The sequence below is a fragment of the Setaria viridis genome, chromosome 9 (assembly GCF_005286985.2).
Source record: "Setaria viridis chromosome 9, Setaria_viridis_v4.0, whole genome shotgun sequence".
Taxonomy (NCBI): Eukaryota; Viridiplantae; Streptophyta; class Magnoliopsida; order Poales; family Poaceae; genus Setaria; species Setaria viridis.
This window is the reverse complement of record NC_048271.2, coordinates 9,183,221-9,200,832: the sequence shown is the minus strand read 5'-3', so window position 1 is coordinate 9,200,832 and position 17,612 is coordinate 9,183,221. Positions and strand designations below refer to the sequence as shown.

Below are 17,612 nucleotides of genomic sequence, written 5' to 3'. Positions count from 1 at the left end.
TTACTCCCAGACCATCTTCACTTTGCTAAATTATCCTTTGTTAAAATCACACCTCGCTGGAGGTACCAAAGGAAAATCTTTATTTTTTAGTGAAATCTCCAGCTTCCGTATGAATTTATTGATGGAGGGGATACCTGGTTTAAAAGATATTGATACATAGACCGTACTGTAAAATAGCCGCGGCTATGTAGGTCCCAGGTAAAAATGTCCCTCCGATTAGAAAGCCGATAAATAGTAATTTTAGCTACTAGGTTATGCCAAGCTACTAGTTTATCCCTAACTAATGCTCTCCGAAAAAAGATATTCAATGCCATTTGATTTATCACATTTGCCACTATTTTATGGGATTATAGACAATGTTATACAATCTAGAAAATTGCTCTTTCAAAGGTTAGAGCCACCTAAGTATCCTCTCAAAATCTGGTTTGTGATCCATCTTTTATCTTGAAGGTACCACATCCCGAAAAATCTTCCCTCACCTTTAATAAACATTTCAAAAAATGTGACTCTTGGTTTGATTCACAATTCGATTGCGAGTGCCGCTGGATTCTCTAGCGAATTGCCTCTGTATAGGGCTGGTCAGAAGTTTGCAGCAGTCAAACTCTTTGCTAGGAGTATAGGCGGGTGACACGGGCGGCTTTCCATCCCGCGCCGCCACCGGTTGCTCCCCACCCTCTATCCCGCCTCGCCACCGCCCGAGCGGGCTATCGGAAGCCCGGTGGGCCGCAAGGATGACGGCGGCAAGGACCTCCACCTCCTCCTCCCCTTCTCTCACATCGTAGATCTGGCGCAAGGACGGCGCGGGGTCGGGCTCCTCGGCAGGCGGCCGACCGCGGCGGCGGCAGTGCCGGTCGGATCTCCGGTGGGCGGCTGCTCACGGGGTGGCGGCAGCGCGGGTCTCCCCGGCGGGAGGCCACCTGCGGCAATGGCGAGCAGCGGCGGTGTGGGTTGGGTCTTCCCCATGGCCCGGACGGCGCACCAGCGGCCGTCGCGATGCTGGCCGGCGTCATCCGCATCGCGCTCCCGCGGCCCATGCCGGCGGCGAGGACGGTGAGCAGCAGTAGGGGCCCCAAGGCCGGCGTGTCGGAGAAGAGGTCCGGCGTGTCGTCGTCGTCGGGCGAGGGCGGCGGCAACGCCTTCCCGTGGAGCAAGAACGGTAGCAACTTGCTCCAGTGGCCCGTCGAGGAGGTCGAGATGCTGCGCCAAGAGCCTCAATGGCGGTGTCACCACGCACTTCTGCTAGGACAAGTCACGGTCCTCCAGTGCCAACGACATCGTCAAGCGTGTCGTCCGACGCACCCTCCCCGTGCTTGACGACGAGACCCTCTCGTTGTGGGTGCTTATCGACCACTCCATCGTCGAGAGCTTCGCGCAGGGCGGGAGGTCCATGGCCACCTCGCCGGGCTTCCGACGTGGCGAGACGACGCGAGAAGGACCGCGATGCGGAAAAGAAGAGGAGAGGAGGCTTGCAGGAAGGAATGGAGGGGGAGGGGCATCGGTGGAGGGGTAGAGTAGTCATTTTGTGCAATAGGTGCTAAATTTTAGCTCTTCATCCAAACACCTTAAAAGACTAAAGTTTAGCACTTTTGAAGGAACCAAGACCTCCTCCCCAAACAGGACCGTAGCAGGAAAAAAAACCCGCGGACCGCGACCGAGCCGTCCCCGCCCCGCGCGCCTGTCAGGCTGTGTCACAACTCACACCGTCACACGCCCTCTGCAGTCAACCGCATTTTTACCCCCAACAACCACAGCACCACCGTAGGGCCCACGTGTCAGTGACAAAGTCACGACCCCCTTGGCAGCAGGAGCAGGATCTCATTCCCATCAGTGCCATCACCGCATCCCTCGTCTCCCGTCCTCCCCCTCCCCGCACCCGGCCACCCCTCTCACCGTCCCTGTCACCTGGGCAACGCGGCGGCGCGCACCCGGGGGCACCGGCGGCGGCGCGCACCCGGGGGGACCGGCGGCGGCGGCCTCCGCTCCCAGCTGGGGACCGAGTAGGCCTGCTGCAGATCCGCAACCACCAGCCGTCCTCGCAGTTCCGGCGACAGAGCTCCGCCCGCCCCTGCTCGGACCGTCCCCGCTTCGGTTCCGGCGCGCCCGCAGCTCGTGCTCCCCGTCGGCTCCCGCGCGCCAGCAGGTCTTCGTCCTCGTCAGTGCCGCGAGGTCTTCCTTCCCCAGCGACGTCAGCTCCCAAGGTATCAAACCCTAGCTGCTGGATTTTTGTTGAAAAATCTGCATCGTAGATGGATAAGTGATTAATTCATGTGATGCCATGCGTTGTCGACTCACTAGGAACAAGAGATTCGGGGTGAGATTTCTGCCTATTGTAGGCTCGTACAGGCTCCCCTGAAAATAAAGCTCGTAGCTGGGGATTAGAACGATACGAAACTACCCTGATCATGTATATAGTTCACTAAATTAGGCATGGCCAGTTTCCCTGTTATTTGAAATAAAAGGGGAAAATTAGATTAATCATTCTCAGAATCTGTGTGTTCATTTTTAATAGACTTGATTTAGGATGTACTATATCACATGGTTAGGCTGAGCTTTGTAGAGCATGGTTAAGGTTAGAGATAGTTTTGAGCCTGTTTTTTTCCCTTTCATATGAGAATTTGATATGTATCTATCAAAGTTGCAATTTATCCTTGGTTGAAATATTAAGATGGATGATTTGGCTATCAAGTGGTGTAAAATCATTGCACAGGCTGCTGGAGTAGTTGCTACAATGTGTTTTTTGTACACGCTGTTCGTGTACGCAGACCGTGCACCACCTGTCACCTATGGTCCCTTTGCTTAAAGAGGCACAATTACAATGGCAAACCTTGGGTTCATTTTCCACAATGATGACTGGCATTGTGTAGAACAACTTCGCATAAGGAGAGCCTCATTTGCCCATTTATGTGCACTGCTTAGGACAAGGCGCTTGCTTGCAGACACAATTAATAGCTCAATTGAGGAACAAGTTGGTAGAGCTTAGTTTTAGAAGGGGTTTGGAAACACTTAGTCGTTACTTCTGGAAGTCTTGTATGCTATTAGAAAGCTGCATGGAGAGATGATTCTCCCATGAGGCCCACTCCAAAATTTTGCAAACAGCCACAACTATTTGGTTTAAGGCCAAATTTTACTAAAGAACTTATTGTTTTCTGAAACTTGGACAACAAAACCTGGGATTTTATGAAATTTACTATCTTAAAATTGTATTGAGCTAAAAGGCCCTGAGAATCTCTATTTTCAGTGCATTTGTTTCAGCAATCAAATGATCAATTGGGTGACATATCCCTGGTTTATGATTGCCATTTGTCAGCTAATATATTTATATTCTTTTATTTTGTATTTTTTTCTTTGTTCCAGGCCAGAAAGTTACAAATGAATCATGCTGAGGTCTCTGGTTTGTTATGTGTTAGTATGAATGAAACGGATGGGGGTGAAGAATCATATGGAGCTGAATATCCTAAAATGGATCAGGATACTTCCCATGAAACAGCTAAATTTGATGTAGTCATGGCGACTTCAGCATTGTATACTGATAATATCAATACCAATGCTTGCTTAGATGAATATCACATGTCGGGAATTCAGGCAATGGAGGAAATTAGATTTGGCAGTGCACAACCCTTTGAGATTCAACCGAAAGTATATTATTTACCTATGTGTTCATACAATTAATTATTCCTGTTCTGTTCACTGCATTTCTTTTGTGGACTGTTAATTGATTGCCTTATATTAGGGAATGGTAACCAATTCTGAGGAAGAAAGCATGCCATCTAGTCCTGAGACTTCATCTACCAGTAATTATGATATGCCTGGTAATATGCTTGACTTTTGTAATAGCTTCTGCTGAACTGTGTTCAGTTCCGGTAATCATTGTGCAATTTCAGGTTACATGGAGCAAAATCTGCAGCATGTCCATAATGCCTATGATGCGATGGTATATCTCCTTGTGTTAAATTATGATTTTCGATTGCATGGCCAACATTTTTTCATAAAATGCTAGATGCTCAAGATCATGCTACTGTTGTTCCTTTGTGCTCCTTATTTCTCTCTTTCCCCTCCAGTGATTGGTTAGCTAGAAAATGATTTTTTTTCAGGGAACATGTCACACCTTGTCAGTTTAGTTATGGAGGAAAGTTTTAGTAACTGCATTGGTTATTCACAAGCAGTGGGGCTAGACATTAAACTCAATCATCAGTAGGACAAACGTGTTCGATTACTGATATTCGTCTACGAACATGATTTGTGAGCTAATCTTTTTTTTTTCCTTTGGAAGACTAGTGTGAACTGACCCACCTCCTGCTATCTCTCTTGTTACTCCCTGAGTTATGGAACATACTAATTCTTATAGGCAACATCTTTAAGGGTACCTAAACCCTTCTAATATGCTTTTTTATTAAAATTACAATATCCTGCCCATAATGGTATTTTGTTATTTCCCCTTGAATATTACTCCAAATTGTTCATTTATATAGTTGATGCTTTTCTTAAGCTTGCTGCAATTTTATATTATTAATATATTTTACGCTGCCATTAAATCTTTGCCACCTTTGACTTCTAGATTGGACCTTGCTTTAAACCACCGACATTTATAGTTTATTTTTCTTTCGGCTCTTTTTAGGTTGAAAGAGCAGGACCAGTTGTGCTTAGTCCTGCCTTTATAATATGCGACGAAACTTCGCATCTTCAGCCTCGTCTCACTTTCTCATTGGATGGGGTTAAGATTGAGTATTTGAATTTAGATTCCTTTGAAGGCGAGAAGATGATAGCCTTACAATGGGAAATATCTAATATTATTTCCATCAGTTGTAAATGGGCTCAGAGTGTAAGAAATTCACTTTATTTTACTTATTATTACTACCCCTTTTGTTTTTCATGCTTTTCACGGTTCGGTATCAATTTATGATCCTAACCAGGTTGGATATGCCTTCATAACACTCCTTGCTGGATCTGAAGTAGAATCCGGAAATGCAGGTACCGTATGTGTTCAAGATTTTGAATTCCAGATTTATATGCTTTCCCCCATGTGTCAATGCTACATGACATATATCGCTATGCATATGATGCTGGAGGTTGGAGTTTGCAGTGTTCAATTATTGAGTTTTAAGTGCAGTTTGGTGTTTCTAGTTTTTCATTTGTTTTCTTTTTGTGTTTTAAAATCAAGCCATTACTAACCACAGTTATGTTGTTCCCGGTAGATGGCTTTTGTTTGGTTTATTTAGTTGGTCCGGTTCTTATGTTTGATGGAAGTGTAACAATATTCTAGTCACTTGCAGAGCTCAAGATTAGTTTTCTGTCTTCGATAGAAATTTATGTCCCGTGTGATCCCAACATAGTATGATCTTGAAAAATATCACAACAGTTTGACATACACAATAGTATACACAATAGTTTGTATATTTTACGCTTATGAGGTGTTTTAGGGTGTTCGCTTCCTTGTTTTCCTTTTTATTTAGTGTCGAACGTATTTTGTTCAGGAAAAATATAAACTGGGGCTAATACAAAATGCCAAAGTAACGTAAGTTTCCAAGTTCATCGAGTTAGATTTTATTTAAGTTTCCACATGTTTATTAGCTAGCTTGAAATATTACTACTAAGTACTGTAAGGTTGAGGTGATTAGGACATTTGACAGTGCCATCCTTTTTTTTATCTAAAAGATATATTGGGTATTGACAAGAAAATTGCTCGTGTGTTCCAATGGCACAATGGACCAAACAATTACATGTGCACATACAGTTCATGTAAGAATGGTGTCACATACAAATGACAACGTGTAACTACTGCTCTGTGCAAATGAAATAGGACAGTCTGCAAATTCCCAATAATTAGATTCAGGGGCAAGGCGTGTAAACAGGATGAACTTTAGGGGCAAGGTTGTGGTGATGGCAGGCACACCATCACCACGACACAGGTAGCCTCCTGATGGTCACATTGTAGTAGTTCGTGCAGTGGTTCTGTGTTGAAGCATCTGCTTTTCATGGAGTTCATTCTGCAGATGGAACCAGATGCATCCTGTCTTGAATGAGTCCCATGGTCCCACCACTATAGTTCATGTGTATTTTTGGTGGACATTTTCAAGGAACCTCCTAAATGGCATGTCAAGCCTGTTCTAGAAGTGTTGCCGCTGCAGTGATCCCATTTGGCATGTGCTGCTGACTGTGGTGGGACGCATTTGAGACAGGATGGAAAGGAGAGGAGGTGTAGGCGTGGAAGATGCACTAGTGGAAGTGTTTGCCATTTCTATCTAATCACCTCTAGGTGCAGTTTTGTATGCCATCCATTCAACAAGCATTGAGCACTTGTGTGGTATGAAGGTGGCAGGTTGCCTCCCCTCGATTTACTAACTTAATAAATAAAAACCATGGTTCGGGGATTGGGCTGAAATTTACCCAGATTTGGGTGCACCATCTTTTGGTGGCTTGGGTTGCATCGCTTCGAGTTTCAACTACTCATTAAGGCCCTGTTTGTTTGAACTTTTCTGAAAAGCTGCTGCTGGCTTTTTGATTCTGAAAAGCCAATACTAGCTTTTAAAATATGTGTCTAGCTTCCTGGACTCAAAAAGCTACGAAAAGCTGAGAAAACTGAGCTTCCATATGAACTCAGCTTTTCTGAGCTTCTGGCTTTCCGGAAGCTGCACGATAAGTTTGCTGTTTGTTTGAGCTTCTGGCTTTTCATGATGAGAAGCTGCCAAGAAGCTCAAACAAACATTGCCTAAGTCATTATGTCCTCAGGCATGCCATGCTTTTTGCCACTGCCTGCCCATGCACAAAGCAAAGGTGGGATGGAGGGAAAGGGGCATTATGGTCATTTTCATATCTTAATTTTGCCTTCTATTCTTATAGATTGGCAAAAGTGTGTGTGTTGTTGTGGAAAACTTGAACTTAAATACATTTAATGGAAAATCTCAAAATGAGGTCCAATGATGGGCAAATATGCCATTTTCCTTGAGTTATGCTTGCTCTTTCCATTTGAGGTTTGGTTTCAACACGAGATCTTGTTTTGTTGCGTATATCTAACCTAAGTTGACAACTTAGCTCATTAAGAAAAACGTTAGTAACTCTAATGGATGGGTAAGCAACTTTTATATGTATATTGTTGAGACTGAGATACTCCTTGCTTCTTACTGACTAGTTTGGTTTTCTTTTATATTCTATAGCTCCTGTTAGAGTACAATTTTGTCTTGATGATTCACAATGGTCACGGAGACAACAGAAGATCTGGGAACTTCAACCAAGATATCAAGAAATATGGAAAGACATCCCATCGTAAGTTGTGGAATAACATTTTTCCTCACTGAGTATAGTTAATTTCAATGTACTCCGACGGATTAAGGATGTGGATAAATGACCATGCTATCCTTAATAATTAGAGCAGGTGGACTACAAGAAGTGAATATACTTGGAAGAACTCAATTACAAGATATGCAATTAAGAAAGAACGGTCAAATATTACCTCGAAAACAATTGTATTTATGATTCTGTGAATATGGCTAAACAAATTGTACTCATGAACACACTGATGCATCACTAAGTTGTGTACGGATATGTTTTTGGTATTTTCAGGCCATGGTGATTGGGCGCTATTCGCGCTAACATATTTGGTAGAGAACAAACAGTGGTTATACCAATTCACTGACCATAATTTAGAATAAACTTTATTCAGTTGGATATTGCTCTTGATGAATGGTAACTACCAGTCGTGGAGAACTATCGGATGCTATTTGATTCTGATGGATCATGGATATGCTGTGTCTATAAGAATTAACTGTTAATTTATAAGTCTAGACATATAGCAGAAAATATAAAACAATAAATTAAGTCGTGTTATTTTTAACAATTTGCCAGATAATACATGCTGAAGTTATGCAAGTTCAGTTTTAGTTTTTTTTTGTTTTTTTTTTTTGGGGGGGGGGGGGGATACAGTGTCTGTTGAGTATGTGTTGGATATGGATGTCAAGTCTCAAGCATGGGCAGACTGTGGCGGGGAAAATATTATTCTAATCGGCAGTTTGATACTTTGACGTGTACTTATTTCTGCTCTTAATGTGAAGATTGCACCTTTTTAAAGAATAATTTCAATCTTTGCCTGTTTTGTTGCGACTACTTTAACAATTATATTGTGTAATTGCATGCATTTCAGAGATGATTTTACATCGGAGAACTGGAGCATCGAGCCCAATCTGTTTTTCCCTAGGCAATACTTTTCAAGGTGAGTATATAAACAATTGCACAATTTATCAATCTTGCCTGTTGTTCCCCCCTTTCTGTGAGAAGGCTTGATATCTGAGTTGTCATATGGACAAGTTTTAAGCTACGATAAATTTCCCAGCATTTGATCTCCATTTTACTTTGTCATTTCACATCATGACAAATCATTTTCCTTACTATACCTGAACTCTATTTGAGACAATACTTCCAGTAAGGCAAATGTGTAAACTTTCTGTCCGTGCTCCTATTGAACCCGAAGCATCTATGTATTGCGTGTTTGCCAATTTGCACTTGTTATGCTTATTTTTTTTTCTGCTGTTTGTTTTCATTGGTTCAGCACTGAGGACTTTGAAGATATTATCTATCCCCAAGGAGATCCTGATGCTGTTTCCATTAGTAAAAGAGATGCTGAGCTACTGCTTCCTGAAACCTTTGTCAATGATACAATAATTGACTTTTATATCAAGTAGGTTGAACATTTTTATGGACAACATCCTGTCTTTGTAACTTTATGTTAAATATCCTATTACATTTTTGTACTGCTATAGTCATATTTGTACATCTCATCTCCTGTTTTTTCCCCCAAACACTTAAAATTTTGTTGCCTAAAGTTGATTGTGATTACAATAGTTTTATTTTTGTGTTGAAATTTGTCATGTATTATGCATCAGGTTGCTGCATTATAGTTTGGTACCAGAGAGTAGGAGCTTTTGAATCTTTCAAATTTTTTTTCTTAGTTTAATCGAAGTAAAGTACTAAAGACCAAATTAGATTCTTTTCAAGTGAAGTATTCCGTTTAGATTCGTTGAGTTTTATGAAGAATTGATAAGAACACATTTATGGAGGGTTTTCCTTGCGTTTGCACATGCTCTGTTTCTCACCATTCTTTAGTATCTGTGCTCAGCTTTAAGTTGTTCTGCAGAGTGGTTTTTACTTGCATTAAATTAGTCCTTAATTTATGTTCTGCAGATACTTGAGCACAAGAATTGAATCTACCGAGAAGCGCAGGTACCACTTCTTTAATAGCTTCTTTTTTCGCAAGCTGGCAGATCTTGACAAAGATCAGGGGAGAGCTCCAGAAGGTAGAGCAGCCTTCTTGCGTGTTCGCAAATGGACCCGCAAAATAAATGTATTTGAGAAGGATTTTCTGTTCATTCCAGTCAATTTCAAGTAAGAACCTTATCGCAACGAAAATTATGCTTATGCAATTATAGTCGATGTAAATTATTAGTTACGTACCTGTGTTGCAGCTTGCATTGGAGCTTAATTGTTATTTGCTATCCTGGAGAAGTCGCGACATCTAAAGGCATGAATATAAATTGGAAAGCACACTTTTGTTATTTTTAGTAGTGCTATTTTTTACATGTTGTCTTGCTGCAGATGGTGATGCGAAGCTCGCAGCTGAACTTCCATGTATTTTACACATGGATTCACTTAAAGGAAGTCATACTGGACTCAAGGATATCATTCAAAGGTTAAGTCTATGTCCAGAGGGATGGAACATTTGCTACTTCACGACTCAAGCATAATTATGTTTATTATTGATGCATTGAGAATTAATATTGCAAAAATTAAAATATGTCACACAGATGTGATTAGATTTCTCATCAAAATATTTCCATACATTTATTTTATTATGGATTTTAAATGTTGTGAAAATTGCTTGCCTTTTGTTATAGTGACCAATCTTGCCAGTCTCTTCGCAATACTGGTCTTTTGACAAGAAGAGCCCTAAAAAGCGATATAAAATTGGGGGAAAACAGCAACTTAGCCTGAAATGTGGTATGAGCAAGCTACATAGCATATTGCTCTGGGTGGTCATAGAACCAAACTGCCTAGGTTGGATTTACAAAATCTACATCTGCACAGGAGTTAATTATTAAAGTTTCAGTGACTGCAACTTACCTAGAAAAGATAACTAGGTCAGTTCTATACATCTATATTGAGCAGGAATGTAGTAACCGACAATGATGGCTTATTGACTCTTTGGCCCATAACTTCTGTTTCTTTTGGCAATCCACACTCGCTGTAATCATATCTGGTTGATCGTGTTTGAAGTTTGATTCTTTCTTCCACAGTTATTTATGGGAAGAGTGGAAGGAAAGGCACCCTGAATCAGCATCAGATATTTCAGACAAGTTCTTGAACTTGAGATTTGTCTCCCTTGAGGTTCGTACATAATAAGTTTCAATACCTGTTCTAAATCCCTAGGTGAAATTCTTCTGACGTACTTGTATTCATTTCTGCTGTTCTGCCTAATACTAGTTCTCAGAATCATTTGATTTCTGCGGAGTGGCGGCTTCAGATTTTCATTTATTGTTTGAAGAGATCCATAAGTATCAATAGTAGTTGCAATAGAATTGTGTTATTACTTCCAGTCATGGAGGATGATTGCTGTTTCAGGGTCTTTGACCCTCTATGGACTGTATGGTTTGGCTGTTGCATAATGATCATGTTGACCAGATTTTCCATGTATGTAGATCAATTCCCATAATCTGGGCATTTTTTTTCACTTTTGCATCCTAATTCATAATTTTGCCAAGTATCTTGCAATTTCTGGGCACAAAATAAGCCAATTGTTGGCATAAACAAGACACCGGCTAAGTATTCAATTCACAACAGATTCAGTTAATCGATTTTGTGCCCTCCATCTGAAATAGCAGCCAATATTGCTCGACTGAATTCCCGTGATCGTGAGCGTGTATACTCACTGATCCTGGTTTATCCTTCTCCTCATGAACTTATAGATCTCGTTTTGTTGTACAGTTTTGCTTATGTGTATAAAGTGTTGGGTCTATTGGTGTATCACACAAACCTGTAACATGCCATTCCTATTCGTATGTGGAGAAAATCGTGGCCACAGTTGAACACTGGTTTTTTCCCATGAATGTGCACTGCCAAGTTTTTGTGTGGTGGTTTAAAGTGAGCATGATATATGTATTTAAATCATTGCAACCAATCAAAGATGCCATTTTATGCGTATGACAACCAACACTTCGAATTTTGACCTTTTCTATAGCTTGATGTTCTAATTTTGGATTGTAATACAATTACATGTTGCATATGTGGTGCAGCTCCCCCAGCAGGATAATTCATTTGATTGTGGGTTGTTCTTGCTCCATTATGTGGAACTATTTTTGATGGATGCTCCAAGTAACTTCAACCCACTGAAGATCGATGTATTTTCTGACTTTGTGAGTTCTGAAGTCTTAATATGTTTTCTTTGTTGTTTAATGGCATCCTTTTGTTTCTCTGCCATTCCTAAGTAGTCTGCTCGGTCTTGAAGCACAGAATATTGTTGCCGTTATGAACTCTGTCAGAACCGTGCTAACTGTTTCTTTTATTATCAGTGTAATCTATTACACTTGGGTGCTAAGAATTTTGATACTGGACCATACAGTAAATATATGTTTGTTTAATTTGCAATGGGTTAATTATTATCAACTATAATCTTGATGTGCTATCATATGTTGGACTCTTCTTGTACAATTATCGATTAGGTTAGTGAAAATTGTACTGCACTAACCTAAACTGAAGTACGGTTGGTATATTATACAAGTTAAAACATGTGAATATTTACAATTTCACTGGATTATGAGTGAGATATTGTGTGAATGCTTTTGATATAAAAAGGTCGCCTTCACTTGCTCTTTATTCCACCTTTACATTCCTCCCAAATGGATCAGCTGTGAGTTATTATTTATGTTTAGGCTTATAACTTTTTGTTACTAAAACTTTGCCTTGGCATTAGTTTGGTTTGACTACAGTTTTCTTTGGTCCATTTTCATCTATGCTTTGGCCATTTTTTTTGTTTTCTTCAAATTAATTTAGCACAAAATCCTTGAAGAGCAAAGTCATTATACTCCCTCTGTCCCAAATTACTATTCGTTTTGGCTTTTCTATATATAGCTTTTGTTATGCACCTAGATATATATTATGTCTAGATACGTAGCAAAAGCTATGTACCTAGAAAAGCCAAAACAACGAATAGTAATTTGGGACGGGAGGGAGTATGAAATATCTTGAGTTTTGGATTTTAATATGTGTGTTTTATTTCTTGAATTTTCACTCTTAAATGTACTTTTCAGCTTAGTGGTGATTGGTTTGCACCAGCTGAAGCTTCTCTCAAGCGTTCGGTTGTTCGAAAGTTAATCCATGAGGTGGTGACAGGATCTTTTCAGAATCATCCTAAGCTAGCTTGTGGTAGTGAGCAGCTTGATGAAAGACATCAAAGATGCTCAAACGCTGAGCAGGAACCAGCTGGAGAGTTTCTTGCTCAGAGGCGCTCTGATGTTGAACCTGAAACAGTTTGCAAAGTTCGTGATGGCACTCATGAACTACAACCATCTGAGTCCATCTGTTTAAATGATTCCGAAGAAAAGAGGGTACCTGCTTCTGGGTGCATGTTGGACACTGGAAGGGTTTCAATTGTTGATGTACAGAATAGACAAGAGTCTGAGGTATATTTATTAGCTGATGGCTCTACACTTATAGTTTGCTTGAGCTTGGTTACTAATACCCATGATGTGTTGTTTTTTGATTGCTTGGTGGCAGGTGTGTGCAGCAGATGAGGATACCATTGTTTGCATGTCAAACCAGGATGAGAAAAATGAGCTACTTATCGCAGAATCTAACAATCAACTTAATATGAGATCATGTGCCCCAAAAGAAGATGAAGTGCTCAAGGGATCAAATTGTGTGGTAACAGATAAGGAACATGGGGAATCTTTGTTTCTTTCTTTGGACAATAACCAAAAAATTCCTAGTCAAGCAGAGGTAGAGGTTCAGGATATTATGGTTTCCACGAGCTGTGCAGACAATGAAATTGCTGCTCAGGTAATTGCCTGTCAAGAACATTCTTTTCAAAGAAGTGCAGAAGTTGGGGATGGGTGCTTTAGACCTTCTCAGGACATGGATTCTGTCATGATGCTTGACTCCAGCAAAGACGACGATGGACTAAATCCAGAAAGAATGACAGCTGAAGGTGATTGTGGTGGCCCTCATGAAGATATGGATTCAGTCACGCTCCACAAAGATGCTGTTGATACGAAGTGTGAAGATAGTCTTTTGGATCCTATAGCAGAAAATGCCATCATCGAGAATGTGAACGAAATCAGCACAGCTGATTCTGTAACAGTAGAAACTGCCATAATTGAAAATGTGAAGGATGTTAGCACAACTGCAGACAATGTTAATCATGGTGAGCTGTATGTTTCATCTCAGTTGGCAGAGGGAAACACTGACAATGGTATGACTGGTGCAGGAAACACTGACAATGGTACGACTGGTGTTAGCACAGCTTCCCCTGGCTTAAAAGAGGAAAATATTGACAAAGTAGTGGCAGATGACTGTACACATGAAAGTGATATAAATGCCAAGTATAGCTCTGAGTTGAAAGTGGGAAATACTGACATTGGTGGTATTACAGTTTCCTCTGATGTGAATGAGGGAAACACTGACCAAATAATAGCAGGTGATTGTGCAAATGAAACCGATGTAAATGCTGATGGTGAGGGTGCTGACAATTGCAAACACTTCGCAATGGATGGTGCAGCACCTTGTGCAGATGCCGCAACCTGCACTGATGGCGTGGTTCTATCCATAGATGTACCCTGCAGCACGATCAATGAAACAGTTTCGGAGAACATATCTTCTGATGCTCAAAGTCCTCTGCCTGATGGCACCAGCAAACTTGTAGATAGACCTTGCAGCCCAAAGAACGAAACGTCTGAGATCACTTCTCTTGATGGCAAACGACCTGCGCCTGATGGCACCAGTGAAGAGAATGATATAGTTATCCCCGGTGACAAGTGCACCCAGAAGGATGGTGGTCAGGGTACTGATGCAAAAATAGAGCGGCATTACAAGCGACGGAAGGTTTTGGCCTTGGAGAAACAACGGAGCTTCTCGGGTGCCACATCTTTAGATAAGGTTTTGGCCTTGGAGAAACAACGGAGCTTCTCGGGTGCCACATCTTTAGATTAGATTTGGCCGGCGTGGGGCATAGTTTTAGCTTGTGCTATATATAATATATAACCCGTCTCGACCTTAGGCAACATGCTGCTATATTTATGATAATATAGGGGACTTTCACTAATGACTGTAGAAATGGCAAAACCCCATGTGGAATCCTGAGCTCCTGATGTCTGCTTGACAGTCATTTTATATATGGTACTGAGAGAGCATCAGAAGATGGGAATGAGGAATATTTTGTGCATCTGTACAAGCAAATTGCGCTAACGTGTGGAAGGCCCTGTTTGCTTAGTTGGAGTAAGACCTGATACGGTTCGATTTTAAAACTTATATACCACTAAATATGAATATATGTTGGATTACACTTTTGAAAAACTTGTACTACTCAAATGCCTCCCGGTTTTATGCGGCTTTGCCCTTTTGAATCAAATCATAGAACCTACCGTAGTGGAAACCGCTTGCTAGGTGTAAACGTAGAAATTATGTAGGGATTCATTTGCAAAGGTCTCATAATACTATACGTAAAGAGAGTGATTCTACAGTGTTTGGTTTTAGGAATGGATTGGTGATAGATGATCAGGTCCTAACTCATCATGAAAGATCTCGTCCCACCAAAATGTATGGGATGACCCATGATAGATTACTCCAAGATACTTGGCAGATTTCTCAGACCAACATCCTAAAAAGTTCTTAAAATGAAACTCAGCTTCGTTTGTCAAATACAAAATGGACAAACAAGTTAAAAAAAAGATCTGGCGGGAGGGAACCTCAACCAACTCTGCACCCTCTCCCAGACGTTGTTTTAATGATAGTTGCAGATAACAAGGATTCCACTTCAACTAATCTCCCAACCAACAAAACTAATCCTACTGACTCCAATGAGAATTACTCAATGAAATGAGCAATTGTTTAAATGGACCTAAAATACCTTATATTGAGGATAAGTTTTGAATGTTTGGATGTCTTGTATTTTAGGACGGTGAGAGTAGTGTCTTTTAAAGTGTTTGGTGGATCATTTCCAATGGGTATGCTTGAGTGCGTTTGCACTACTTGGGGAGGAGATGCTCACTCTTTCCTCTTACCAGCTCATTTTACCACCAGTCATATTACTCACTTCCATGCATATCATTCGCCATATTACTCACTTCCCGTGCATATCATTCGCCTTGAGCGGGTAAGGTTTAGTCTGAGACTGGTACGAGGATAGCAAACAACCTGTAGATGGATAGGCGGATCATTAATGAGGTAACTAAGGTGTTGGGCTGCCTTGCCCACCATTGGTCCTATGGGTGGTCATCACAGCTTCGAGGTCTACAGCCAGTGACAGTGAGCCTTGTGGTTAAAGACATTCCCAAACTCGGAAAAGCAGGAGGGTGCCATCCTCGGACTAGAGTTTTGGCCATTATTGCGTTGCTTAGGCGCATGCACATGATCTAAGTGGTGCATTGAATGGGTACAATTATACTATATAATCTCTGATGAGTTCTGATCTATATGTATAGCCGCCTCCTTCGTGGTGAAAACTATAGTTGACTATTGCTGATTCTGATTAGACCTCTCTCATGCTTCTACCTCCTCTTTTTGAGATAGGTTTGACATTTGCCACGGGGATGAAGAGAGGAAGGAGCTCTCCTCATCACCTAGATTTGAGAATCTAGATCTCAGTTAGATGATCCGAATTTGGTGTGAATATTTGCTCCTGCTATTCCTTGAATGTTGTTGTTGCTAGTTAGGAAGCTACACAAACAGAGTGGGTTTGCCTTGCATGTAGCATAAATCCTTTCTTCCTTTTCTTGATGCATTGGGGAGTGACATACATGGCCTACCCACTTCTCGAGTAGATCTTGGTTTTTTAGGTTCTGATGAGTGTGACTTCACATAGAGGGGCGGGGGGGGGGGGGGGGGGGATCTACTAACTTCACTCTGCATCGCTCCATACATGTCTTCGTTGCTTGATTCAGTACAAGTGGACTTGTAATCACTCATGTTGTGATTCTGTAGTCGACTCTATGATATTATTATGTTATTATAGTACTTTATTTGGTTGTGATGGATTTGTACTAATAAAATAGGGATTGAATGTGATAGCTACATTCAGAGACTATCATAGAGGTGCATAGAGTTGGATTCTCAGATACAAGAATTCAATTCATTTCAGATAGTCCATGTAGCACATGACTATTGGTCATTTTTTCCTCTATATAAGTCCATACCCTTAGAGTTGTGCCTTGTGCCAACAAATGAAACTATCGAATAATGTACAATATCAACTGCACGAGAGGTAGAATTTGTAGGAAATTGAAAGTTTTGAAAGGATGTTCTCCCAATGATTCAAAAAGATGCATAACCAATTGTAGGGTGAAGCTGAAAAGGTGTAGATCCACCAAAATGCTACCATGGGTGAACATGTGTTGCAATGTATTGCATGACCAACAAATTTTTAGGATGAGGTACTGGTGCTATAAGAATATAGATGAGCTATCGCATGAAGGTAATCATTCTATTGTAACCTAATTGTTGCCATGTAGTTGTACTAATCTTCATTGTCTATAGGCAACGAATCAAAACTCATGGAGATGAGATAATAGTGTCATTTTCATGAGCAGATTGACAAAAATTTGAGCTGCAGGGACTAAGAATATCAGAACTAGCTAATGAAGGTGGATGAGGATAGTCGTAAGTGGGGATCATGTGAAAGAAGAACGACTGGCTCGTGAGAATGAAGCATCAAGTGACAAGGATTGATCAAGCAACGATGCCATGCGTTAGTCTAGTTCTAATGTTCAAATAAGACATTCATTCATGGTGTATTTCAATGCTTATATGTGTAATGTAGTGTTTATTTTCCCTAAGACATGTTTAGCTTGGTATATATGGAGCCGTGTCTAGCGTGTATGCCAACTCAATTGTGTGTGATGTTTTGTTGTGCAAGTCATTAATCATTTAGTTGTAATGGTATTGCTGAACTCAACAAATACCTTCTTGACAAGATATTCTACCCTAATACATATTGAAAATACAATAATGACATAAATACACATTAGATAGGGAGCCAACATAGCAAAACATTACAACATAAGATTTGGGTGACATAAATTATTTGATAGCACAAACACTAGCTTGTTTATCAAGCTCCATTTACTATATTAAGGAATTATCTCTAGTGAACCCTGATTGAACTTGACTCTAACTCATCTTTCTACGTTTTTAGCTGGCCATCCATGAAGTGGCATGGACACTAGCATGTATCCATGACCTGTGTAGTACTATTATGTAGCAGCAGCTGTTTCAATACCTTTGCATCATTGTCTTCAAAGATTTGTGGGTTGGCTGCTTCCATCACCAATAGTTGGTTGGATTGAACTAGCCATTTTCTTAGCCTTAGCTGCGTCATCACCCCGACAACTCCCACCATTCTTCTCAACTACTAGGGGCTG

At 40.9% G+C, this 17,612-nt stretch overlaps 1 protein-coding gene across 1 annotated transcript; it reads left to right on the top strand.

Annotated features, from left to right (window-relative positions):
• The first annotated feature begins 1,854 nt into the window (after nucleotides 1–1,854).
• On the top strand, nucleotides 1,855–14,419 carry LOC117835396 (uncharacterized). The gene is made up of 16 exons (XM_034714756.2): nucleotides 1,855–2,198; nucleotides 3,355–3,636; nucleotides 3,731–3,809; nucleotides 3,882–3,931; nucleotides 4,616–4,819; nucleotides 4,911–4,968; nucleotides 7,152–7,260; nucleotides 8,135–8,203; nucleotides 8,540–8,668; nucleotides 9,172–9,372; nucleotides 9,453–9,508; nucleotides 9,583–9,676; nucleotides 10,281–10,371; nucleotides 11,277–11,396; nucleotides 12,291–12,662; nucleotides 12,757–14,419. Exons 2-16 carry the CDS (start codon nucleotides 3,370–3,372, stop codon nucleotides 14,185–14,187), a joined length of 3,330 nt encoding a protein of 1,109 aa, XP_034570647.1. The 5' UTR covers nucleotides 1,855–2,198; nucleotides 3,355–3,369; the 3' UTR covers nucleotides 14,188–14,419.
• The last annotated feature ends 3,193 nt before the right edge of the window (nucleotides 14,420–17,612 follow it).

Bases quoted from the DNA above. Each gene is read 5' to 3' on its own strand.
- LOC117835396 (XM_034714756.2), top strand. From the start codon at position 3,370: ATGAATCATGCTGAGGTCTCTGGTTTGTTATGTGTTAGTATGAATGAA. The intron at 4,820-4,910 runs GTAAGAAATTCA...GATCCTAACCAG, and splicing joins GTTGTAAATGGGCTCAGAGT to GTTGGATATGCCTTCATAAC. The intron at 9,509-9,582 runs GCATGAATATAA...GTCTTGCTGCAG, and splicing joins AGAAGTCGCGACATCTAAAG to ATGGTGATGCGAAGCTCGCA.